The sequence below is a fragment of the Chlamydotis macqueenii genome, chromosome 12, assembly GCF_036417535.1.
Source record: "Chlamydotis macqueenii isolate bChlMac1 chromosome 12, bChlMac1.mat, whole genome shotgun sequence".
NCBI lineage: Eukaryota > Metazoa > Chordata > Aves > Otidiformes > Otididae > Chlamydotis > Chlamydotis macqueenii.
In genome coordinates this window covers 20,421,017-20,448,512 of record NC_141567.1, presented here as the reverse complement: position 1 = coordinate 20,448,512, position 27,496 = coordinate 20,421,017, and the positions used below count along the sequence as shown (strand labels likewise).

The 27,496-nt window shown below is 43.0% G+C and overlaps 1 protein-coding gene across 2 annotated transcripts in view; it reads left to right on the top strand.

Moving 5' to 3' along the window:
• Positions 1–5,667: 5,667 nt before the first annotated feature.
• KLF13 (KLF transcription factor 13) overlaps positions 5,668–27,496 on the top strand; it is a 34,984-nt gene continuing 13,155 nt past the window's right edge. For both annotated transcript variants that reach the window (XR_015259881.1, XM_086757178.1), the window contains exon 1: positions 5,668–6,606. Coding sequence is in view for 1 of the 2 variants with exons in the window: in XM_086757178.1 (XP_086613304.1) it covers positions 6,066–6,606 (541 nt within the window). In the remaining variant the exon portion in view is untranslated. The remainder of the gene's footprint in view (positions 6,607–27,496) is intronic.

The window sequence follows — 27,496 nt, the reverse complement described above, 5'->3', positions numbered from 1 at the left end:
CAGATGAAAATAAAATAAGCATTTAAATCACTATGTTTAATGCAAGAACACTTCAACATCTGTATTATATTCTTTTTTCCACAGCACACACGATAGTACAAACTGCTACAGTATAGTATAAAGGACACAGTCTTTTTCGTGTCCCATCTTCCAAAAGTTTCAAAACACTTAAGTGTGAGGATTTTTTCCTTCAGAGTTTACTTTCCTAATTATTCATTTATCTCTGCCATCCAAATAATGGCCTTCTGCCATTCTGTGTGCACCTCTCTAACGTTAGCACGGACGAAGAACAATACTCAAGAATTCAGAAGTCTCTGTCCATCAACGGAAGCCATCAAATTACACTTAAAATCAAATGAGGTAGTTTGCAAAAGCAATTTAACGAAATTTCCAACATTCCTGGATTCAACTGAGCTAGAAAGATGGCAAGACAATAGTTTGGGCACTACTCTGGCATTTTTTATTCCTGTCACAGCCAGCCCAGGAAGCTCAGTGACACAGCACGCTGCCGTCACTGTAGCTTACAGTGCTTTCTCAGCTCTCCAAAGCAGCTTGCAGTGTTTCTGAAATGTCAAAGTTGCTGACTCCCAGACACCACGTGCAAGTGGTTTCTTGTCTTTTTTACTATTCAAGCCTTTCCTCCACCCTTTGCAAAAAGTACTGCCAAATTTAAGCCACTAGAGCTTAATTTTTTTAAATTTTTTTTTTTTTTAACAGTCCAAGTCTTTAACAACTGGACGTTTACTGGTGATACTGATATGAATTCAAACAATCACTTGCTATAACACAGTGATTAGTCCAAAGTAAAATGAGCTAAAGGGATTCCAAAGATGAGGGTGAACACCTGATACTCACTGTTTCAAGTCACTGGGAACCGTGACGAACACAGCACTATGCAAACATTCAGTTGAGAGAGTGGCTCATCTCTGGCAGAAACCTTTTCATTTCCTCCCTCTCTTCCTATCCTCTACCAGCTCTGCACTATTATTAACCTGATATCAACAAAACAGACATCATTAGGCATGCTTATCTTTAAGAAAGCTACAGGCTGCAGGCTTTACAACTCTGTCCCTTTTTATTCTCACAGCTATGGACTCAACCAACCACTCCTACACAGCTCTTTCCAGGACCGCCCCCCCTCCCCCCAACCATGGAACCACTAGGAGCAACCACAGGAAAGTATCAGTAAAGACTAATATTCTGTTAAAACACAGGATTGTGACTACAGGTACTGCAAGAACACAGGCAGAGATGTCTGCTGCTATCTCAATTTCCTTTTTTCCCCCCTTGTTTCTTCAGTTTTATTAGACAGGGAACTATTTACCTAGACAAAATAAAATGAAACTTGGTCTTTTCATCTTATAGCTGCTGCGGAGGAACTGAAACAGAGAGAGGGAATACATGATCTTTTACTTTTTCTGTTCTCGCAAAGAGCTTCCTGAGTTGATGTAAAATAACGTAACTTCACTGAAGTCCACAGAACTCCTGTGGTTTACACTTCTGGCGTGTCTGACTCACTGGGTCTAAAGCAGAAGTGTATGAAAACAGAAGAAATTATCAAGCAAACTCATGTAGCAAAAGTGCTGATGAAATGTCTGCTATTATAAAACTGCATGTTTAGATCTTATCACGTTCTTGGAAATAGTAAACTAATTTTTTCTCAGATAAAATTCCTCTTATCTCCCACTCATAAAATTCCCGCCTCAGATCACCCAATTTTGCATGTTGCAGACTTCCAGTATTATTTCCTTTATAAGGATGTGATACTAGAGTACCCTTTTAACTGGAATAGCAGTTTTTACATCAGTTGTGAAAAATTTTGCTATAGCTCCATTTTTCAAATTTATTTTGGCCACGCAAAACAAACATCAGCTGACTGTGAAACAAGTCTGGCATTTGTATAAGGACTTTGTTCTATTCTGTTTAAAGCTCTTGTTAATAACAGTTCATAAAACTATTTTAATTTCATAAAGCATTTTACAGTTTCTTATTATTGTAATTTAAAACAATGAGCTATTTTGGGAGGGGCAGAACAGGGTGGATTTGATTTAAAATCATTCTGCTGCTATGTATTTGTAGCTAAAAAAACCTCTAAATTATGTATTAAGCAAACACTAAATATTAAAAATCCTGCCAAACTCCGGCTGTACTACTTGAGTGGATGGCAAAATAGTGCTATAATAGAGGGAAAAATTCTCACCTCAGTCTGTGGCACAAATGTCTGCAGTAAGAACACACCAACAACATAATCAAACAAAGAAAATTAAAGAGGGAGGGAGGATCTATTTTTATGAAGTGCTTCTGGTAATCTCAGTTTCATAATTCAGCTCATTTGGTGAGAACAAGTCAACAGGTGCAGCAGAAATGAATTTAAGATTTACTGTGTACTTATAGAAATTCACTTTTCCACTTGCTCAGAGAAAATAAATACACAATAAATAATAACTATGAACAAATAGGCAGGTAAAATATATTTTATATTTATCATTACAAGAAAGAGTTGATAAATGGACACAGTATTTTGGCTAGTGATTTTCCATAAGATCTTTTTGTACTGCTGATCTAATGTAATGATGGCAAACACACTTACTACACTCTGCTCTTGTATGTGCAAAGAGACAGTGACTCTTTCATACTGACAGTGTGCAAGACAGGGCAATTTTTTACTTCTGTCAGCTACTAGAAAGCCAGAGGCCTGTTTTCATTCAGTCATGATTTAAAAGTAATGATTTAATACATGAACCCTACCTCAGCTACATACCCATCCGCCGAACATGACTAACTTGTCTTTCATATTAAAAAGCCTTTCTGTTACCAGTAGCCTCCACAACATTGCTCTCTCCCAAATAAAGAAGCCATACCCAAGGGGTTCATCCAACCAAAAAAGGAGTAAGTTCTCATCAAAACAAACCTCCTCCGGGCCCCCTCGCCTCAGCCGCCTGCCCCTGCCCACGCAGAGCACAGCCAGTGTCATGTTTCCAGGCTGGTATTGAAAGAAGCTCTCAACCACAGAATTGCAGAACTGCTACAGAGTTCATGAAGCTCACTGGGGACTTGGTTAGGGCCACTAATTTCACGTGAAAGGCACTCCCATATAACAGGAGCTGCTAGGAGGACAAGGTTTTAACCTAAGACATCTGCAGAAAAAGAAAGTTAGGACTTCTCCCCGACACTGGCTACAGCCAGCCATTACCTCCTCATGGTCTGCCTGCTGCCCGTGGGCCCGGCTGTACACACCACGCAGCACCTCTCTCCTCTGGCCAAAGACTCCAGGAATGTCGTGAGCTGTGTCCCATCCGCTCACATGATAAAATAAAAAACATAAGCTACATCAGATTATCATCCAAATAACCCCCACAGCGACAGACACCTCACTGCCAGGGCAGAGCCCAGAAAACCCTCCATTAAGGAAAGCCTCACACAGCATGTAAGATCCGCTCTGATTGGCTGGCTGTCTCTGGAAGGTTCCAGAAGGGGCAGAGCAGCCAATCACAGCTCCCGGTGCTCTGGAGGGCTCTGTCCCTGCAACTGCAGACAGTGAGCTGTGCTGGGGCGGGAATTCTCGGGCCTCACTGCAGTCGCTGCCAGCACCTCTCCCCTGGCCAGGGCCGGGCCTCAGTGGCCCTTGGAGCCACGGGAGGCTCTGGAGCAGCTGCTGCTACACAGCTGGGCCGGCAGAAGCTGCGGAGGAATGTTGCGGGACGAGGCAGTGGCGAGGAGAGGCGGTAGGAGAGAGGCATGGCCGTGCTGAGGGGGCTGCCTGGGGTGGGGGCACAGGGGTGGCCGGGTGCCTCTGGACACCCCCCCATCGCTGCTGGGGGTTGGCAGCCAGGATCGTCCTGGTGTCCGTTGTCCTGTCCGTTCCCTAATAACAGCCCGTGAGGTTGGGGTGAGGACTGAGAACTCCTGCCTAAACTCTGCCCTTTCCTCGCTCCCCTGAAAACGGCCCACGTTTCCCCTCAGACTGGGAGAGGTGCAGCGTTTCTGCTCTGAGACTACTACTAATTCTAAAGAACTGCCAGGTAGGCCTGTTTAAGACCAAGGAAGAGGTTGAGCTTGAACTCAACTAAAATTTTTAATAAAATGTTTTCCCTAGAATTCTTTTTTCATCTAGGAAGAAATAGGTAAGTCCCCAGTGCAATCGTTTTATTTGGAACTATGTAGACGTTTCCTGTAGAGATGCTCAGCAGAACAAGTGGTATGATATGCTTGCATCAAAATGATCTGGCTCGATTCAGCATTAAACCACATCCTCCCGCACTGGTGATATGCCTTATTCCTCCCTTTCCTGCAGTGACTCAAGTCCCACGTAGCACTACGGGCTGCCCTATCAAAGAAAGCAGACACGAAGCACTGCGGTAGACACTGGCTACTTATGAGCCTGACCCAGAAGGGAAAAGTTGTGTGTTTTTTTTCATAAAGTGCAGTGGTAGCATAAGCAGATGTTGCTCCTGAATATACATTTTCATGTGTATGAAACCAATTTTTTGTTCAACCTAACACTAAAAGTGTTTGAGTTTCTGCAACAGATGTTCAGTTCCTCTCACACTCCCTCAAACTCCAAAACTTTCCATCCAGAAAGAAAGGCTTCTCCTTTCTGACCATCATCTGTCTCAGAGAAAAGGTCCATCTGTCCTAAAGACAGGAATTTCACAGGAATTAGTCTTGAGAAACATAGAATCACAGAACAGTTTGGGTTGGCAGGGACCTTCAAAGCCCACCCAGCCCAACCCCCTGCCAGGAGCAGGGACATCTCCAACCAGATCAGGTTGCTCAGAGCCCCGGCCAGCCTGGCCTGGAATGTTTCCAGGGATGGGGCATCCACCGCCTCTCTGGGCAACCTGGGCCACTGCTCCACCACCCTCAGTGTAAAATTTTTTTTTCCTTATATAAACTCTAAATCTACGTCCCCGTATTTTAAAGCCATGTTCCAACAAAAGGTGAGAAGCACCACAGACTAAGTGCTGTCAGATCTGAATTCAGATGCGTTTTTTTACTTTACTTTTTTACTTTTCCGTGGCAAGTTAGCCACGCACGCAACCCGTGCATTCGCGTCTATAAAACGGGCTGAGCTGTACCTTTTGCAGCTGAGGAGAATAATGGAAAGCAAGTAATTTGTACTTGTACATAACTTAGAGGCAGCAGAGTGCTATAGGGAGGGGAGTTTTGACAGGAAGGCGACTCCAAGTGTATTCCCTGGCCGTTTGTTAAACCTGTCAGTACCTATTAAAATGCGCACGTGACCACACGGTGTGATCTCGCCCTTTCTTGTCGCTTGTATCACCTCACAATTTTTAATTTTTTTTAAAATCTCTTCCTTTTAACAGCTCGGCGCCTGCTGAGCTGTCCCTAGCAGTGCAGGCCCCACGGCGGCGCGCCCCGAATCGCTAACGTTCCCCCGGCGGGAACGGCCCGGGCTCCCGCGGCCCGGGGACGCGGAGGGGGCACCCCCCCCCCCCCCACTCCCGCGCCAGCCAATCGGCCGCTTCCTTTCATTTGCGGGCTGCCGCCCAGCCCGCGCGCGCGCGCGCGGGCCGCGCCCTGCTCGCGCGCCCGCCGACCTGCGCGGCGCAGGATGTGGCTGGGCGGTGACGTCAGGCCCAGATGTTTTCCGAGGCCACGCCCCCGCGCGGGGTCCGAGCGGCTCCGCGGAGCGGTAGCGGGGAGAGCGGGTTGTGCTGTCACAAGGCGATGGAAGGGCTGGGGGGGCCGCGCCAGCGTTCTGCCGCCTTCCCGGCGAACGCGCAGTAGTTGACGCTCCGAGCAACAAGCAGCCCGCGCCAGGATCTGTCTGCTCTTCTTTTTCTCTTCCATTGGACTTCCAACGCCTTTTTTTTTTTTTCCCCCCCTGATTTAGGGACAAGCTGGCTGTGATCGTCAGGAACAAAGTGTGGTTTTGACGCCTGCTAAATCAGCCTGTACTTCTACAAAGAGATCCTAAGAAATAAGAGAGGGAAAAGTCTGCTCACATCTTTTTAAAAAGGGAAAAAGCAGTGTTGTGGTGTTTTGCATATTTTTTTTCCTTCCCTCTTCTGTTTGGATTTACTTTTTTAAACTTCAGAAAAATGGCAACAGCAGCATGTGTGGATCATTTTGCAGCGGAGTGCCTCGTTTCTATGTCCAATCGTGCTGTAATCCATAATCCCAAAGAGGAGCCTGATCCCCAGCCTGGTGCAGCAATACCTCCTTCATCAAATGGAGAAGAGAAGCGGGAAGTCAGAGAAATCGGGAAAGACAATGGATCATCACTACTTGTGGTAGCTGGCATTTTAGCAGATCTGAACCAGCATGTCCCAAACTCACCTGCTCTGAGGACACAAAAAACTGAGACTTCTGATATTGCAGAACAAGTACACATTTCTGTTGCTCCTCAGGAGTTTGGGGAAGAAAGTGCGTCTTCGGCTGGCAAGCGTGGAGGAGGAAGAGCAGCCACACCTACTAGCCTGGCTGCAGTAACGGAGCCAAGCCCCAGACAAAAGAACAAACGCACGAGAAGCTGGACTGACCCTGGATCACCCCAGAAAAAGCACAAATGCCAGTATGCGGGGTGCGAAAAAGTTTATGGCAAATCTTCCCATCTTAAAGCTCATCTAAGGACCCACACAGGTTAGTTACAATCCAGCCAAAGATTTATTTGTTACAGCTTGGTAATTTAAGTGAATGTTGAAAAAACAAAACCAAACGAACTTGTATTTGGCCACCATTATGGTTTCACCTCTCAGAACTCAAGCTCGGGAAAACCAAACAACAACAAAACCCCTCTGGGAAGAAGCCCATACTGGGCATAGATTCAAAGCTAATTTTGCCCATTTTTATTACTTAATGCCACAGGGAATGGCATGTGGGTCGTCTGTGTGGATTGTACCAAGCTATAATTTTTAGCTGCTAGCCTTCTTGTTCGGTACATCTTCTACTTCCCTCTCCAATGCTTCCTACCCTCCCCCATCTACCTTTTCCTACCCCATGCTCCTGTCACTGCCTTTATACCAGCTTGCCATTTCCCATGTGTACTCATGGTACTTTAAAATCAAGTGTTCTAGAGACACCTGAAGTGTCTGTTTTCTTCAGCAGACCCTCGTGTGAGAGCTAGAGGAGGCAGGAAGGCAGCCGAGAGCCTGAACATGAGTCACGAGACATTTATCGTAAGCGTAGAAAGAGGAGGACATGGGCAGTCTCAAAAAAAGTTTTTGGCAGATGGGTAAAACTGATCTCAAAAAACATTTGAGTGCAAACACCATCTTGTTCTGATCAGTATTTCCTTCCCAGTGAAGACTTATCTGACCACTTTTTTGTTGCTGTTGTAATTTATGAGACACACATAGAAAAAAAAATTGAAGTCTTGCAAGCACTATGAAAGTTTATGTATTAGGAGGGCCATTTTGAAACAGGCCTCATGACTTGCCAGACCTCATGCCCCTGCCTGGTGCTGGGGAACAGGATGGCTTCCAGTTAGATGGGGAGTGCCAAAAATTGAGGGGATCGATCCCTGCTGAAGGCACTGCTCATGGTGCGTATAGCAAGGCATCACACTGACGGGAGCAGGCTTGCGCAAGCTGTTCCACCGAGTAATTTCAGACAACAAATTAGTTTTCTAAGATCTGTGGTCAGTTCACTTATGAAGAGCATTAAGAAAAAGATCCTCAGAACTAAACGCGACTTAGCGACTCGAACAGTTCTAGCTCAGAGGCGGCACCTCACCCACACCAGCCCTACCTCTTCAGTGTGCCTTCGGCTTTATTGCTGCCCCCCGAGATAAAGCAAGAGCCCTTCCAAACTGAGGGTACGTTTTGCTCCGTGTGGGAGAGACGAAAGCCCCATCAGGTTCGGGCACACGGAGGGACAATTCCCCGTGGCGCAGCCAAAGGAACGGCGTGTTCCCGGCGCCCGGGCCGCCCGCCCCGCTCTGCGCTGCGCGGCTGCTTTTCGCCTCCTCGGGGGCTGTGCCGATAAGCTGCTTCCACATGCCGCGCAGGGAACTGGCTCCATTAATTTTATTCTGCTTTCTTATTTCTGGCACTTTGCCGTTGTCCTAAAAGTGAACGATAAATTTAGCAACGCTCTTGGGCTCCCAAACCGAGCGGAGAGCGAGCCGGGGAGCGCCTGTCGCGGGCAGGGCCGTGCCCGCCCTGCGGGGGGAGGAGGGGGCGGGCAGGGCCGATGGGGAGTGTCGCTCCGGCCGAGTCATTCGGGGACGCTGGCAAGCCTCCAGCCTCTCTGGGTTGTTTTTTTTTTTGTTTTTTTTTTTCCTTTTTTTAACTCTTCATTTCCTGTAATTTTTTTCCAAGGCTGTAGGGCTGAATTGTTATTGCTGTAGCTAACGGCACTGAGAGAAGAGAGCGTGTGCGTGTCTGGGAGAGCTAGAGGAAAAGCAGGGAAGGGACTGGTCTTGCCCGGGGAGTGGCAGGACCCTTGGGGACTACAGCTTCTTTGTTTCCTTGCGTCTGCACTGTCTGTCTGGGAAGCTTTAAACAAAGCTGCCAAGTTTCCCTCCTCACTGGCAACAGGTCTGTCTCCGTTTGGATTTAGTTTTAAAGAGGCTTAAATGCCTCTTACCCCTCTTGCAGAACGTTTTCTAAGGTGTGTGCATTGTTTTCTTCCTTTAAAATAAATCGTGACAGGCTTGAAAAAAAGTTTACATGACACTAGGAGTTAAGCTAACAGAACAAGCTGTGACCTCCAGGACTGGCAAATGTTTGTTTTTACAAAACACATAATGGCTTTTACTAATTTAGAACAAGAGGTTCACGTCTCTTCTGCTTCCCAGTGGTCCTGAACTGGTTAAGTGACATGTACACATCAGTCTGCCTGTCTGTCAAATGGACAGGGTGATGGCTCTCCACCTCACCAAGCAGTGGTGAAAGTGCTCCAGGTACACATGAAAAGGTGCTTTAAACAGCTACCCCCAGTGACTCCCAAACCTGTTTACTAAGAAACAATGCAAAACTTCTGCTATGGAGTGGAATTTCTTCCATGTGCTGTATGACTAGCTGAGCTGGTATTTAGGGGTGAACTGAAGGCTAAGAACAGTACTGCAGGCTAGAAGATACTGGTGATAGTGCTAGAAATATTTGAATAGTGCAGTTTATGACCTGCTTTAGAAACTTGCTTGTCCTTGTCTGCTACTGTGCTCAGAAACAAAAAGCTTTGCTCTATGTTTGGAGGAAGGATAGACTAGATCATTGAGGTTATGGTGGGGCAAGGAGATACGAAGCCTTCCAAGTACTAGTGGGTCAAATCTAGCCCACATTGATAAGGTACTGTTTTCCAGCTGCTGAGTGCCCTGTGTGAAGTCCTGATAGTTACAGCCAGAGTTGGGTTGGACTAGATGACCTTTAAGAGTCCCTTCCAACCTATTCTATGACTTTGGTGCTCAAATGTCCAAAGCAAGAACCATCGTGCAGAAAATGCCAATTATCCTATTCAGAGCAGAAGAAACAAGATAGAACAGCCAAGGAAGCAGCATCTGCCTTTTGTCCTTAGGTCCTTGCTCTGAATGCAGTGGTTTAGAATGAAGTTCTCTATTAGAACACAATGTGCTACAGCAATCCATAGTTCTTGTGTTTGGTACACTAGTGGCTAAGCTATCTCAGCCTCATGAAGGCTTCATCAATTGACAAACCCTTGAACCAGGCAGAAAAAATTGGTCACCAAAATCTTTGCTGTTCTCTCTAGCAGCTTTCAAACCCTTCCCCTCCCCCTACATTTATTTTCACGTTTATGTTTTCCACTCTACTTTCTCACTGCATATCCTGGAGTTCTATGTGATCACCAGCCACAAAGCCCTTGAAGTTTTAATGTTTACCAGAAGGTTATATTTAGTATCATTGGGTAGATGTCAAGTCCCGATTCTTTTCCATTGAGGTTTCTGTGGACCCCAAAAGCTGTGTTGTGATCCACGGATGCAGCACCTTTTTTGTCCCAAGCCATATTGATCCCATTGATACAAAAACTTCACTTGGCACACCAGTTTTCAAAATCCTGCCCACAATTCCTAAACACAAAGGACTTTCAGAAAATCAGATAAACCATTTACATGACAAAGTTCTCCTTCCTCTAAGCAGGTTTTCAGCACAGGGTCGCTAGGAAGGTTTGGAAATTCCCTGGTGTCACCGGAAACCAATTTTTGATGCAGTAGTGGTGAGAGAGACAGTGCAGAGCCTAATAGTCATCTGCAGGCCACAAGCTCTTTACGAGCATTGTCCACGATCACTGCGTTCTGAGAGGCTGCAGAGAGCCCCAGCATATTGCATTATACTATGTATTTATATGTTGAGAAAAACTGACTGGATTTTGGGCAGAGCTCACAAGAATCTATGTATTGTAGCCCCCTCCACCTCCCCCAAATCACTGTGACTTCTCAGACTTTTAGACATCTTCATTAGCACGCCATCGTGAATGCAGAGGAAGCACAAAATAAACCTTCATTTAATTCCATTGAAATGTCCTTCTAAACTCACTCTTTCTTCTCACAAAGCACTACATCATAACACAGAAACAGCTCTTCAGTCATCAGAACTGAATGTGTTTGCACAAATTAGCATAAGCTAAGGAGATGTGAACACCAGTCTCAGTCTGGAGTCCTGCTACGGTAGGGTCTTGCAGTGAAACAAACTTGGGGGCCAGGTGGCTTAGGAGTGGCTTCTCTGTACTGTTGCTAAACTGTCTGACTTCTGTATGGCTGTCGGGGCACAGGAAGAAGTGGCCATCCTAATTATATTGCCCTTGCTCATAGGTGTCAGGTTAGGACTCATCCAAGAGATGGTGGTAAAGACCTTTGTTGGTCTCTAGCTGGCACAGTGAACTTGGGCAGCCGTGTATTCAGCCTGCTTAACCTTGCAGTTACGGAGGATGTGTTATTTGGTATCTTTTGTTCTTTTTAGTCTAACTCTTATTCATGAGATGTTAGCTGAATTGAATTAGGTAGAAAAGACTGACTCACTTCCATTCACTTGTAAGGAAATTTCCATTTCTTTACATTAAATCTCTATAATCACATTTTTGAGGACAACACTAATGAACTCATATGAAAAAAAAAGTTAAAAACTAACTTATGTACCCCTTTTCCCCTCAATTGTATCTTGTTTCCCTAAGCAAAATTTTTTTCTGATGCCTTTGTAACATGAGCGTGCAAAGATGGAGAAATTCATGATGTATTTGGTATTTGAAAGCAGTCTGAGAAATAAAGCAATCAGACCGCACTGTGACAACAGCATAACTATTAGGCTGGACAAACTGGCGTAGTATTTGGCCTGTATTCAGGTTGGTAAAGAGGACTTTATGTGAAAGTAAGGATAATATATCTGAAACAGGAGCCTGCTTTTCACTTTCAGTTCTAGTACATCTGACTTGCTCTGACTACGTTTATTCAAAACACAGTGGTAAAGCACAACTTCTTCGAAGTTGTTCTGAATCAATATGCTACCTGTGTGCATGTGAAGAAGCTGCTTAACCTATCAGTGAAATAAAGTTTCTCCCCCATTTTAGTACCTGGCAATTACCAGAAACTTAGCAAGTTAGATAAAAAATGTGGTCTGTAGGCACACAGTGACTCTAGAAGGAGTATATATGCATGTGTGTGGCAAGCAGGCAGTGTTTGTGAAGACCCAAGCCTTTGCAGGAGAAGCTTGATCTAATGTCTCCTGTGCCACGCAAGACAGCAGAGGAAAATAGGGCTGCAGATTGCTTTTGTGCAGAGCAGGATGAAATGAGCGAGTACCACTGGTTCAGTCCATCCCCTGAGCTGCCAAGTTGGGCTGCTCTGGATGCCAGGATTGAATGGAAAGCTGCACTCCCTTGGAACAGGATGCCAGAGGAAACTGGAAAGGCCTTTACCCCTGATGCTGATTTCCCACAGGCAAGAGTACAGACTAAATGAATTTGGCGCTCTGCATGTTCCTCAGCAATTTCAGTTTCAGTGGCTAGGCCTCCTATCTTTGACTTCTTGTGTTAAAAGTTAGAAGCAGCTGCCTGGCTCTGCATGCCTAGCTCACTATCGTTAGCATACACCCAGATTATCGAAAAGCTCCAGGGTGACTCTAGGCTGTTGTGTCCCATAACGCTCTTCTACAGCCTTCCACCTCCTCTCTTTACTGAGTGCATCAAAATATTTTCTCTAAGGTTTTCCTGTGAGATGGGATCAGGTGATAGCTTCAGGACAGCTTCAAATACCAGCCTTACGAAACAGTTGTCTTTCTCAGTGTTAAATAGTTCAGCAGCCTCTCCTGCATTTCTCTGAAAACTGATTGTCTTAAGTGGCTTTTAATAAGCCTGTATTTTTAAGGACAACACAGAACTGCAAAGCATTGTTTTTGTTTGCTCTGAAAGAGCTCTGCAACTCCTTTCTTACTTCCTCTAACAAAGTTTCAACACATTAAAAAAGTGAGTCGGTTGAAAACATAAACCAGCTTCATTTACAGCCCTGCTTAAGTCCTCAACCTAACATGCAATTCCAAAGAATAAAATTAACAGTATTGATCCTGTCTAGATCTAACAGACTATACTAACTGAGGATAACAAGTAAGCAATATATATATATATATATATGCTATAAGTCTCTCAATGTTAAAATATTTGAAATAAGCACAGGGCAGGAATTTCTAAAATGAGTAAGCAAGATTTAAAACTTACATTTCCCAAAAGGAGTGAAGTCAGAAAGAAAGGCAGAGCTACTCCTCACTCCTTTTAACTGTCTGGTTCAGGATCAAATAATAGGATTCAGCTGCAAAAGAGTTAGAGTTAAATTGATACCGTGGAGAATCCAGGTAGCTGACGAGGCTATTTAGCATGCACTTGAGTAGTATTAGCTGCTAGAGAGAACTAAACCTCAGTAAAACCTTCTCAGGTTTTTCTGTGAAAGGCTTCCCTTCCTTCCCTTTTCTCCCCAATCTATACAGAGATAATAATAATGCAGAGGTCACAGAAATAAAGCTTCTAATAAACATCTACAGAGTTTAGGTATTGTAGCTAAAAAGCCTTTAAAGCAAAACTGTACTTATGTGATGGAGAGAGGGTCTACTATGAAAAATATTGTCTTCTTTTCCCTCTTCACTGTTGTCTTTGAAACAGGTATAATCAGCATAGCTAAATATTCTCTTTCCATATTTTTCCCCACTATTCCTCTCTTTGCTTTTGCTGAGTGAGGAGGGAAGAGGAAGATGCCAATATGTTTAAAAGATAAATGAGCATTGCTTTGAATGCTCATTGCTTTGAATGGTTGTGTTGCACTGAAACACGGTCAATAAACTAGGGGAAAAAAGTTTACAGGAAGAAATGTGAATCAATTTGTGACTTCCACAGTTCATTAGAAATGACATTTTGCTGAGATTAAGACAGTGAGTTGCCAGCCTGCCCAATCTGTGATCTTACTGTAGTTGAGCAGAGGGCAATTAACAAAAAAATATCCAAACTACAGCATGGCTGTTCCACTCAGCATCGTTCACAGAATACAGTGTTCAGGGACTGCCTGTTCTACAGGGTGAAAACTTCGGGCATTTAGTGAAAAATCAGAAACTGCACAGAATTCTCTTTCCACAAACTGTCTTCCTTTTAGTATGGAGGTGGTACTCAGGTCCAGTGTAATGAGACCTGTTCGTACTGGAAGTCGTGTAGGTCTGTAGAAGATTTTTCTGCAGTAGCACATAGTTCTCTGCAGGACACTGGAAAGGATTTGTATGTGACATAAGTTGTTCATAAACAAATATTTTGCCAAACTGGAGTTCTTTATAAAACATACTCACAATTGGATTTCACCTGAAAAGAAGGCACCTTTAACCATTTAAAACACAACTGTTGCATTGTGTTATTGTCTGGCACATCCAAGAGCAGAACCCTGGAACTTGTTTATATTGGACATGTGGCTTCTACTTCTGTTTTATAAATTAAGCATGTTCCAACTTCCCCCCACCCCCTTCCAATCTTGGATCAGCTGTTTGGAAGTCAGTGCCCACAGAGCCAAAAAAATACTCTGTTGTTCAAATTCAGGACAACCTATGAAGGGTCCTTTCTGTAGAATTTCTATAGGTATACTTTTTTCCTTTGTTACCCACTTGGTTTTTACGAGGTAGATTCGAATGGGCAGTGAGATCATTATCTTGCTGTTCGGAGTTTAACAATAGCCAGACAATGTGGGTTATTTAAGTGCAGGCACTGAAGTCAGACACACATATCCTGTGTTTTTCAGGTCTTGCAGATTCAGCAGATCTTACAGAGCCTCCACTTAATATAAAAGAAGAGTCTTTAAAAAATTCAGAGTGCCACAGTTGTAGTTACTGGTAGAAAAACGACCTCAGAAGCTTTTTTTTGCAGCTGTAACATAAAAAGCATTTGCTAACCAGGAACTTGGCAGAAGTCAAATGGTATTAAAGTGAGCATATCCTGAAATGACCCCTAGTGCAAGGAAAAGATTTTCTGTAATCAGTTGCAGCACTTCTGTAGCGCTCTTAGGAATTCTAGGCAAAGTACTTGGGGCTGGGCATCTGTTGACATTGCAGTCATTGGATCAATAAGCTATCTTAGATTTATTGCACACTGTATTTCTACCAGACTGCACTCTATTATTTGGTTATAAGTTATATGAGTTTTTGGACTAGAGGCATGTGAAGAAATCCCACGAGAGAGCATTGTGTTGCCGCTACGCGTTTTGCAGCTTTCCGTCTGCTTTGGCCCCGCAGCCAGCTAGAGTACCCCTGGACAGCAAATCCACAAGCAGAACGGGTGTGCTGGTTACGTGCCTTTACTGCTTTCAACAGTAGCTTTTAAAAGCGGTCAAGGAGAGGCAGAAATGCTAACCACTTAGTTCCAGAGTAGGACCAGCTGAGGCACAGCAGCCAAAAAGGATGTATTGAGCTTTTTAAACTAAACAGCTGTCAGTATTTCCACCAGAGGAACTTACAGTGGAGCCAGATGAGAGGGCTTAGAACGCGACAGCCTAGTCTGTCTTCAGATGTTTCCTGCAAAATTTTGCTGAAGTGGTGAGCTGTTTGTTAATACATCAGAAATGCTTGTTTTGCAATTTGGAGGTAAATTAATGAAATTACATTGGTACAAATTCACATATTAGACTGGAGCTTGATAGATTCTTGAAAAACTTCACAGTGCATATGGGGCTTTCCTGCATTCTTAGTCTGGTAGTTTAGGATCCTGCTATAACAAATATGAACAGGGATGCTGCTAAAGCCTCACTGAACCACAGACTAATTCTTGTTATATATTGTAGGGACTTACTGAATTTAAATTTGCAATTTCTTTTAAATACTAGCAGAAGGACTGCAGACTAGCATTAATACATGATTGCCTTGGCAGTTTTTGATTGTTCTGGAGATTGGTATGTTTTCCAGGACCAATGTGAATTGTGTGCAGCTTTCTTATGCGTGCATGTGAAATTCTAATAGAGCACTGAAAGCCCCTCTAAGTCAATGGAAATTTCCACTTGGTGTATATATATGTCCATACAAGCAGTGCCAATAGAATGTTGGCAGATGGCTAGTCTTACTGTGTAATAAATCCAGGGTGTATTTACAAAGTATGTTTTTTAAATTCTCAGAACACAGCCAGAACAAAACTGCATTTCTTAGCTACCCCAAAGGATTACATCTCCGCCAGGATTCTCACTGATACATTCCCCCCCCCCCTTTTTTTTTTTGACAGAGATGTACAGTATTTGCACCTTTCATTTCCCCCAACTTTTAAATAATTCTTGGAAACAACTGAATGCTTCTCACTAATGTTTTAGAAATAGTCCTTTTCAGATTGGCAACATCTGCACCAAATTCTAGTTTAAATAGAAATATCTGAGCAAAATGATGATCAACCAGAAAAGCAAATGTTTTGGAATTTATAGATGCACCTACATAGTATTATTATCATAAATACACCTATAAAAATGGATTTAAAAGCTCATTTTTTTCCAACAAATGTCTGTAAAAATATAGAATTTGATTGTGGGACAAAGTCATTCTATACCATGGGTTTAATAGATGCTGTGGTGTGGATTTAATACAATCAGTTTTACTTCAACCTATATGATACGAAAGACTATGTCTAGCTAATAACCTACCCATTGTCTTAAAAAAAACCCCTGTCACTGTCCCTAATAAGGAAACGTATTTTTTTTAAAGCACAGCATTTTGTATTTCATTTGGAAGAAACCACTTCCTCCCCTGCCACCTGCACATATAGTAAGCATTGCATTGATAATATACATCAAGATGTTTTTGCACGCAGTTAAAGATCACTTCCAGCGAACCTTAACTCTGATTCTGTGCTGGCACAGCTTTGAAGGGGGAATAGGGCTGTTGTGGCCAGGTAGGTTAACTGAGCATTGCTGAAATAGTGGGACATGCTGCCTGGAGGGAGGATTCTCCCTCTCCCCACTATCTCCAGTGCATACCCGCTCTACAGAATAGCTGATGCTGTTAAAAAGATAAGTTTTCAAATGGCAGACAAGTATGATAGGTGCCAGAGTTTGTAGAGGGCCTGAAACAGTAGCTTTAAGAGGAGAAATGTCTCAGTTCATAACAGTGAGTTTTAACAGATGCTACTGAAGGTATTTTAGAGGTTTGGCATCTGTGTATGGTATTCAGACCCATTACCTTTTGGTCAGCTTCATCTGTGGTGTAGATCCCACACAATCCGCAAACTCTTAAGTCCAGAGAACAACTGAAGATAATTGTGATGTTTACACCATCAAAATCTGTTCAAAACTATTTGTTAAAGTAAGAGGAAACTGTACACATATATCACAATTCCTCTGTAATCCTAATATGATGACTGATGAAGGAGCTGTGGAAGCACAGGTAGACTAGCAGGAATGTAGCTGAATGTTGCGGGATCACAATGCTATTCATGATTCATTCTACTGTGGTAGACATCCTTCTCTCTAAACTAGAGAGACATGGGTTTGATGGACAGACCACTCGGTGGATAAGGAGTTGGCTGGATGGCCGCACTCAGAGAGTGGTGGTCAACGGCTCAATGTCCATGTGGAGACCGGTCACGAGTGGCGTCCCTCAGGGGTCCGTGCTGGGCCCGGCCCTGTTCAACATCTTTGTCGGCGATATGGACGGTGGGATAGAGTGCACCCTCAGCAAGTTCGCCAACAACACCAAGTTGTGTGGTGCCACCGACACGCTGGAAGGGAGGGATGCCATCCAGAGGGACCTTGACAGGCTGGAGAGATGGGCCCATGCCAACCTCATGAAGTTCAAGCAGGCCAAGTGCAAGGTCCTGCACCTGGGTCATGGCAATCCCAGGCACAAACACAGGCTGGGCAGGGAATGGATTGAGAGCAGCCCTGAGGAGAAGGACTTGGGAGTGCTGGTGGATGAGAAGCTTAACATGAGCAGGCAATGCGCCCTTGCGGCCCAGAAGGCCAACCGCATCCTGGGCTGCATCAAAAGCAGCGTGGCCAGCAGGTCGAGGGAGGGGATTCTCCCCCTCTACTCTGCCCTGGTGAGACCCCACCTGGAGTACTGTGTCCAGTTCTGGAGCCCCCAACGCAAGAAGGACATGGACCAGTTGGAGAAGGTCCAGAGGAGGGCCACGAAGATGATCAGAGGGCTGGAGCACCTCTCTTATGAGGACAGGCTGAGAGAGTTGGGGCTGTTCAGTCTGCAGAAGAGGAGGCTCCGGGGAGACCTGATAGGGGTCTTCCAGTACCTCAAGGGGGGCCTACAGGAAAGATGGGGAAAGGCTGCTTAGTAGGGCCTGTTGCGATAGGACGAGAGGTAATGGTTTTAAAATAGAGGGGGGTAGATTTAGATTAGAAATTAGGAAAAAATTTTTTACAATGCGAGTTATAGAACACTGGAACAGGTTGCCCAGAGAGGTGGTGCAGGCCCCATCTCTGGAAGCGTTCAAGGCCAGGCTGGATGAGGCTCTGAGCAACCTGATCTAGTCAGGGATGTCCCTGCTCCTTGCAGGGGGGTTGGACTAGATGACCTTTGAAGGTCCCTTCCAACCCTAACCATTCTATGATTCTATATTCCCCAGCTTTCTTAACATCGCGTCTGCAAGTGAGTTCAGATATCACACAAGATTGGGATAATTATCCATGCTAAAAGACTCTTTTGCCATTTTTCTACAATTTCTTTCCAACTTGAGTGAGTGTTGGCATCTCCTTTCAGTCTGTGGGACAGTATCGTTAATAGCGCCATCTCATTGACCAAATCAGACATCATTTAAACCAGCATCTGTTGGAGCTTGGAGTTTAAATGTAGAAGTATAACTTTTGGGGAGCTATTTTAATTAACATATCTCACTGGTGCCTTTCAGAGGATAAGATGGTCAGGCAATGCCGTCTTTGCTGCGCTCGCTGAAGTAAGCAAATATTGTACAACAGCTGGCACAAATGCTTTACCAGGAACCTTATCCCAGCAACTGGGACCTTGTTCCCTCCAACTGGGAAACGTAGAGATGAAATGTGTTTAGGAACATGACTGTCAGGTACCTTACACTGTCTAAGGTGATAATTTATGCAGCTCTCATTAGATAATGCAGAAACAAAGCTGTAATGACAAACAGCTTTTAAACACTGCTTGTCAAAGTACAGATGTTCAGCACCAGCATCTTGTAAGCAAAGTTTCAGGCAGTCCCCACTGGGATGTTCTTTTTGAAAACAAACAAACAAACAAAAAAAGAACAGAACACTTTGTCATTCTGTTCCTTACCCTCGCTTCAGCATATGGAATCGAGCAGTATTTCTGGTCAGCAGTGGACTGAGCAAACATATCTTTTCTCTCCAAGTGTGAACTCTTCTCTGGCTCGTACCACAAGATCCTAGATGGTGAAGGGCTGTATTCATTTTTACAGACTGTTTTGCTAACATTGCTTACTGGTGAAAAGCCGTGTAGAACTCACCTGTTTTCTCTGTGTTTCTGCATGTTATTTTTTTTGAGCAGTGTTGCCTCTGGAGAAAAGAATATCACTGACCTTATCACACTAAAATAGTCTCTGTAATGATACACTATTTTAAACCTACATCTTTGACTTGATACTTCCTTTTCCCTTCCCCATCATTTAACATGAGATTGTTTAATAGGCTGCTGTTAATGCCTTGAAGTTTTAGGGCTCTATAATATAAAAAAGAAAAGTCATACTTCAGCTCTTTCCCTGTGCTTGATAGTATAATAATAAGGGTTTGAGTACTTTTCCCCCCTCAGTCTAACATCAAACTTCTCAATGAAAGAATCCTCCTCTTCCTTTGTCCTTATCTTGACTGGTGTTTATAGACTGTTTCCAGGAACATAGTTCACTTTTTGTATGCAACAGAGTACTCCCTTTTCAACATACAAATCACAAGATTATTTTTTGCCACTAAGACAAAAATTGCTAAAATCTATTTTTTTGTCGTGAAGAATCTAATAGGTTACAAAAAAGGTCTGAGGGAACACTATCTGGCTGATGTTCTGCTTTTGTAATGAATTCTTGGAAAAGCAGCTGTACTTTCTGAAGATATATCACCAATACCCTGCTTTGTGCTGCTAAGGTTAGCACTTGTGGGTGAGGCACAGACTAATTATTTTGGGAAAGCATATGCACCTGTGCTGAACTTCTGTACCTGTGTTTGCCTAAAGCTGCTTTCCACGAGCCAGCTCAGGTCCTGCGTGTAGCGTACCCTTGGACACAGCCAAGTTATAGTTTACATTTCTGTATTATACACCATAAACTGGATGGGACCACTGTTGTTTGCAAGAGACACACACTCAGCACAAGCTACATTTTTCTGGTGTTAGCATGAAAATTGCTTTCTTAGATGTTTAGATGAATGTCTTGCAGAAAGGCGAGGAACTAATGTGATTGTTACACTTGATAGTTTTTGTTCTTTGAATGCTTTGAGGAACCGAGCTCCACACTCATTTGCAAAGAAATCCAAGTTACCAGTAACTGTTTTCTCAACTAAGTAGTTGTAAGGAGGCTGAAACATTCTCAGGGCTGCTCTGCAAGTTCAGTGGTGTTCCCTTGATGAAGGAAGTGATTGTGCTAGCACACTTTTCGTTTGAGTACATTCATTGCAGTTTCAAGGACAAACACAGTAAGAACAACAGTAACTTCCACTGCACAACCGCTTTTCACTTGGAAATCAGACCACCTTTGGGTTTTTTAGTATCTAATTTTAAATATATATATAGAAATGGTCCTAAGTTCCTAAGTCAAGCTTGTATTTGACTCTTGTGATTATAAAACGCAGTTGCAGCTCCTTACCAGCTGTATGCAGCAGTAGTCAGTGAATAATCAACTCTAATCCTTCCAGCTTCTGTGTGGACATGCCTTGTGTCCAGTTCCTTCTCCCATACGTTAAGGGATGGGAACAGGCCCTACCTGCCTCAGCCAGTGGGGTGAATCTGTTCTCTTAACAGCATTTATAGCCTTGCCTATTAAAACAAAGGGGTTACATGGAAAAGGTGGTTAACAGATGTGCGTCTGAGTGTGCAGACAGCGCTGTGTATACAGCTTTACAGTGCTGAGGTTATGTATCTGCTGCAAGGAAACACGGTGTAAGGATGGATAGTTTTTCCTAAGACTAAGATTTCCTCACATTTGTTCCTTATTTACAAAGAGTAACAATCCTAAACTTGAGCTGTAGAAACTCTTACTTTCAAAAGAAAGTAGAAATAAGTTTCAAAGAATTGGCTGAAATTCCAGGTCAAAGTGCTTTGTGCATCACGTCTTTTGTAGGAATAATAAACTGTCCTGTTCGGCACTGTCAAGTTGTAACAGCAGTAGTCGGATCATCTCACCCCTCCGAAGCTAGGCCAGGATACAACACAACTCATGAAGCTGCAATTCCTGTTTTCTTTGGTTTTGTTTACAGTTACTCTGTTGTAACAGAACCTCCTAATTACTCAAGTTTATGAACCTTGCAGCTCTGCATACCGCAATTCCTGAATCCCAGCCTGAGACCCCTCATGGCTGCCAGAGTTGTGCTCAGCAGGAGCTAGGAATACAGACAGTAGGTCAGGTTCAAATCATGGTGTAGTTCCCAGGTTTCGGACTAAATTGACCAAGAGTCCAAATGGAAATAAGAACAGCTTGAAACTTCTCTGATCTTTAATTAAAGTAAAAATTATGTCTTCTGCATAGGGTTTTGGAGCAGATTACATGACAGGGATATCTTTTAGAGTTTCACAGTCATAGTTCAAAATAATGTGCATTTCCTATTATATTTCACAGACCTTTTCCATCGCATGAAGTGTCTCCTGAAAAGTCTTTGGTCACAGTAAAATCCTGTATTTTGCAGAGTATTTCATTAGTCCCTCTGCTTTGGGCATGCAAAGTGTGGGCAAACCAATTTCCTGCGTACGCAAGGAACAGGTGCACAGTGTCAAAAAGCCAGAAAGGCCAGCAGGTTTCCTCTCCTCACCCAAAAGAGCAGGCCTGTTAGAGAATAGACCTGCTCACTTCTTAAACAAAGTAGTGTAGCAGAGCATGAATAAACGTGCCTGAGGCACTGGTAATTTACATTTTGGCAAGTAATAGGCGTCTTTCTACTACAACTTGGCTACCTTTACAACAACAGCATTTTTACATGTGTATGACCTGTAGAATTCAGAATCTCTGCTAAGGAATCGCTCACGCAGTAAAATGGTTTACATGGCAAGAGGCTTTTAAAGTACCTCTAGAGAAAATGGTGGCTGCTAGGCAGCCCTTCTAGCGTGATTCATATGTATAAACCACATTCTGTGGTGAGACATAACTGGTTTTAACACTAGACTGTTCTGTGAAGGCAAGCAGTAAACACGTGGGCGTGGCATGAAAGGGAAAACAGAGCTATACTTGATAAAGAGGCCATGCTTCTATGTATGTATAGTTTGGTACACTTCAACATGGAAAAGGTGTTCATTTCAATACTACTTTGGAAAAGGAAAGTATTGAAAATAGTATTTCCTTTTGAAAAAAGGAATCCAGTTGATTTATGTATGTGAGTACATGATGAGATAGTTGCTTCAAAAGTAGAGGTGTTTTCAAAGTTAAATATACCAGGATGCCTGTGACAAAGCTGCCTTTGAAATATGTCTGTATTCTACTTCAGATCTTAGCTTGTCAGTTACGTTTCACATGCAGAGTCATACTCAGATAGTTGGCTCCCGGCTTGTACTCCTGCACAACCAGATACTTCATTCATTCCTTTCCAGCACACACCACGGCCTCTCTCCTATGCCATGACCCCACCCGTCAGACACAGCTGGTGAGGCTGCTCTCCCCAGTGACCCTGCGGCCAGATGTCCTGCAAAATGATCATAAAACACGGAGAGGAAGCGGGAGCTGAGCTGCACCTAGGCTGTGTTACACTGCGGGTATTAGTGCTCGGAGAAACGGTGCTCTAGCAGCAACGCTGCTCTACTGCAGTCTAATGAAAGAGCCTCTCTTCTGTCATATGATGTACCCCCCTCCATGTGACTTGTTGGTGCCTGAAGTCTTGCAGGCTTGGGGAGAAGTTGCTTGGCAAGCCTGTCAAAGGAGGAACGCTGAGAGAATCTCATTGCAACATCTCATTAATAACCATTTATTTCTATTTTGTATAGAATATGGCTGCTTTCAGAAGCAGCTTGAGACATTGGATAGGAGCCTGATTTTTTCAGAGAACTGGGTGTACATCCCTAGAGGTTCACTCCAGTGAGTAAAACGTTGAGACAGCAAAAATTAAAAGACAACCTAATCAGTGATGATTGTTGAAAGCCTTCTCTTACTTATTTTCTGCTTATGTATGAGAATGAGGCCTAGATGTGTATGTGTTTACACACATACAAGTTTTAAAGAATTAACACATAGAAAAGACTGAAAAACAAGCTGAAACTGGAAAGGAACACGTAACTGGTGCTCTTTTTCTTTTCATGCAGCTGCGGTTGAAGGAGAGACTGCTAGATGGGGAGATGCAAAATAAACAGGGAAAATATTGTCAGAATAGAACATATAAAAGAGACTTGCAAGCATTGAATGTTGAACTGCAAATATTATCTTTTCTAAAAAGTTGACCTGCTTTAAAAGTGAGCACATTAGAATAGGAGTGCAACTGTTATCATAGAATCTGACTCCTTTATTAAAAACAAAACCCTGAATCCTGGTTTAAACAGGAAGTGTGGCTTTGCAATCTGGCAGAAGATTTTCTGAAGCGTATGCAACAGGTTTGTGCATACCTTGAACGGTAGCTGCCTGGTGTCAAGCAACAGACTTACTGTTTGATTATCAGCCCATAAAACGACTTTCCAGAGCTGCCTGTTCCCTGAAGCTGGGTGCTCTGTATGGTCATTGGCTGATGCTGCTCATAAACTACTTCACACCACAATCCATCCGGAATGGGAATAAAAATGAAAGGAAATTCCAACTCCCTCTGTCCTCCATACAGTTGCAGTAAACGCTCAGTATCTGATTTTTCACTCAGCTTTACAGCTTTAGCTGTACTTAAAAATGCTGAAGTCCCATGTTTCATGCATGCTGTGTTACTGTGAGGTTGTGGATTAAACAGTTCAAAAGTTCACAAAGAGACATTTCACAGTTACAGCCAAAGGCAACTTTACTAACCTCCGTTTGCTTGGCTTCTAGCAAAATGAACTTTCATCCTGTTCCCAAATCCTGGGAGATGCTGTGCACATAAAATGTCATAACTTACCTGCAATGTTTATTCGTGCCAAAGTATGTGGACTCCAGTTGGAGGCAGATGACATTCAACATCCTCCAGAACTCAGATAAATAAAGTACAGGTCTCAGTTTAGATGAATAATCCTTTAGTATGTTATTTTGCATAGCAGGACAACCTTTCATTAAGTTGATAAGCTTTGCTTTTACAAGCGCGTTTCTGTTTTTAGTAGAATAGGATAATAAAAAAACCATTGATATGTCAACAGAGGAGAGACTGATTCATGGGGTCATATGATTCCATCTTGGCAGTTATTCATGCAAGTGCTGGGTAAAGCTTACGGAGCAAAAGTTTCACAATTTCAGGATTAATTCACCCACAGTTCACACCAGATGAATATAATTTGTCATTACCTATTTAGCTGCCCTCCCACTTAAAACATTCCAGTTGTCATACCAGAGATCAGGAACATTACCATGCATTTTTTTTTATGAAAGCCACCACTAAAATTATTTGTGAGGTTGATTTTCATTGAAAGCAGTCTAAACCACAACAGAGGTCGTTTCTGTGTTCATCATACAGACAAAAGGATGGTTTGTGATGTTTCAGTTTGATTTCAAACGTTCTTGCAATACAAGCGTCTTCAGGTTCAAGGTTTTAGGTTTGATCTACCCACTTAATTCTGCTACGCGTATAACTTCTCTGTGTGAAGGCCACACCGTCGAGAGTGAACCGCTTGACGGTTAGCCTATCAGCTCTGCTGGTATGTAATCCCAGGTTTCAGGAAGAGGTGACACGGATTGAAAGAAGGAAGGGAAGTATCCTAAAGTGAGCATGTCATCTTTTTTTCCCCACTGTAGGAGTGGGATGGAGAAAGACAGGATGCCAAGAGTGCAATACTCTTTTAGAGCTCCCATGGAGCTGTTAACAGTTGGATGTCTGATCCGGAGCTGGTTTGAGTTTGCAGAGTGGGCTGGGCAGCAGAGTGAGCAATTCTGAGGTGGCACAGGAAAGATCCAGACAGCCGTTTGTAATGGAAACCTTGTATTTCTGTCGGTACCTTAACTACCCATTCCCTGTAGATGCATTTGGTTCAGTTGTGTCAGCTATGGGTAAGATTTTTTTTTTCCTTCTGGAGGAGGGAGAATCAAGTCTGGGGAGTTTTCTTTCTTGGCTTCAGTTGCTGTCTGCATAACAATTTCATTAATCACCTTATTTGCTCTAACAGAGGGCGACTGTTGCAGCTGAAGTCATCAGCTTGTAGCCGACAACAAGTTAGCATGCTAGGACAGAAGTAATGCAAGACTGCAAATGACTAAACAAGATCTCAGTCCAGCATATATATTAATCAAGGTCCATATTATTACTTTCCTTTTCATTTTTAACGGGACTCATTTGATAAAACCGGTGTTGTTTATTACATATATTTGGACAGCCCTCCTCTAGTCCCTTGTCACTTTAAAAGGTTTGAATTGTCTCATCAATATGACAGAAAAAGAACAAAATCCCACATACCTTCATTGCACTTAGTCTCTGTTATGTTTTCAGAGACCACACGTCTCTGACCTGTGCTGAAGACACAAGCTTTGTACATGAGGAATGAAGAAAGTCCCTTAAAACAACAAGTTTTTGGCTCAAGGCAAGAATTCTAGGTTGAAATTCCTTTGCTGGGGTGATGCAATAGGTCAGATTTGCTGATTAGCACTTATATTTTTTGATTTTGCAACCCTAGTATTCTTTTGAAGTATATTTATTAAAAAGTATAATTGACCAATAGAAAAGGAAAAAAAAACAGTCCCCCATCTTTTAGTTTTGTCATTCAGTAATACCCAGATGTGTTTAGAGGCTCTATTTATGGTGGGTTTTTTTCACTTATTTTCTATTCACTGTAGAGGTTTTAATAATCATCCTCCTTTCTTCCATTCCTAGATCTGAGTAGAACAAATTAGAGAAATAGAGTAATTAAAGGGCTACTGGACTGAGCCCCAGCATCCCCCTCTTTGCAAAGAGTCCAATTCTTCAGTGTGGTTTGGAAATGACATGTAGCTAAGACACATCTTCCTCCCCAGAATTCATCACTTCATAATTTCATCACTTCACAATTTAATTATCTTGCGTTTAAGTGAAAAGTCAAAGGGTCACCTATTGATCTCTGTTCTTGGAACAAGCCACAGGAGAGAAAAAAACCAAGTGGAAGTTGCTACTCCTTTAAATTAGTGGTATTTCAGCTGTTTTACTGAGCACTAGTCCAGGATTTAATGCCTCAGAGATAAGGAGACTCAGTAAGAGTTTTAGAATTACTGAACAGAAATTACATACAGCAATTGCAGGTGTTTAACGTTGACGGGAAATCCAACATTTGGTTCACATTGTTTTAGAACATAAGCTGTTGGACACTGAGGCTGTTGCCTTTCATTTTTCAAGAGTTAGGCCTGTCACTGGTACTCGGTAAAAGAGCATTGTTTACTCACAGATTCCAGCAGCCGAAGCAAAAAATGCTGCTTTTCTAATAGGGTGTGGCAAAAGTCCATGTCAACAAAGGCATTGCACTTAACGAGAGCATGGTCGACAGAAGTTATTCCTCTGGGGCAGACGGGATCCATTCTAGTCTGCACACTCATGCAGACATGGAAGTTGTCCCTGCAAGGCAGGGTACGTTTCTGACCCCGTGGGTATCCTGATGGCTCAGATGTTCCTCTTTGCTTAGATAGGAGGTCTCCATTTTGGTTGCGCATCAGAACTTTGGGGAAGGAGAGCGAAATGGTGAACGTTAAGCTTTAGAGTTAAGACAGAATTGACACAACAGCAGCATTAGATAACAATGATAAATCTATATAGAACGGTAAGGAGATTTATACCTTATCCTTGAAATTACATGCGTTGTAAACACCATCTCACATAATCATGTAACGCAACCATTTTTCTGGCGGATGGATTCCTGCCTTACTAAGAGGCAGCTGAAGTCTTGCTTACTCACAATTGTACAGACTAAGAGGTATTGCTGTACTGATTTAAAGTGCATTTAAAGTGTACTATCAGGGCAGTTACATAGCAAGACTACAGCAAATACGACAGGAAAGAGTCAAAAGAAATACCGTGTGTATCGGTTTTAACAAGGCAGGAATGCAGTTGCTACCACAAAGTTGTGCGTTAGTTTTTCCAGCCATCGAAAGAAAACTTTACCTGCCCTCTGAGACACAGAGAACATCTTTCATGCTCATTATGCTTCTGTGAGGAGAAAACATCCACATGTATCTCCTTCTTACCTGGCATGGCTAACATGGATACCCAAGGTATTCATGAGCAAATTTACATCCAAATTTACATCACCTGTGTCTCACTGTTAGAAGTAACTTACAAGGGAGAGAAAGGAGAAAATCAGGTATGATGCATTAAATATTTTAACAGATTCTCAGCAGTATACATATAAAGATATTATTTAGAGCTGTTTGGCTAAATTTCAGTGCTTTAGACACCAACAAGAATATTGTTTCTCTACCTTCTTGCCATGGCCACTAGCTGTTTTATGATGGGGAAGTGGGGAGGACAGCAAAGACAAGGATGCCTTCATCTCCCTTCACTAAGTGAACACCCTTCATTTTGCTCGTAGTTGCAGATAGCCTGTGACCCTTGGCTAGAAGGATGATGAGGAATCTCTAAGCCGTAAGACTGTTTTACAAATTACACGTATCTCTGTTCCCACACTTTCACTGTCTCAGCCTTTAGTTTCAGAGTTGTCTTTCTGCTAGCTTTTCTGTTCCACTGGGTTCTACTGATGCATCAAATTGAGTTGTCAGACGCACACATTCTTACCTAAGTGGTGAGCAGATGACTATGTTAATGAATTATTCAGAAAGTTATAAAAGCACCTTTGGTTCAATGCTTTTTCCAGCTAATTCAGCCTGTTACTTCTAATAGAGAGGA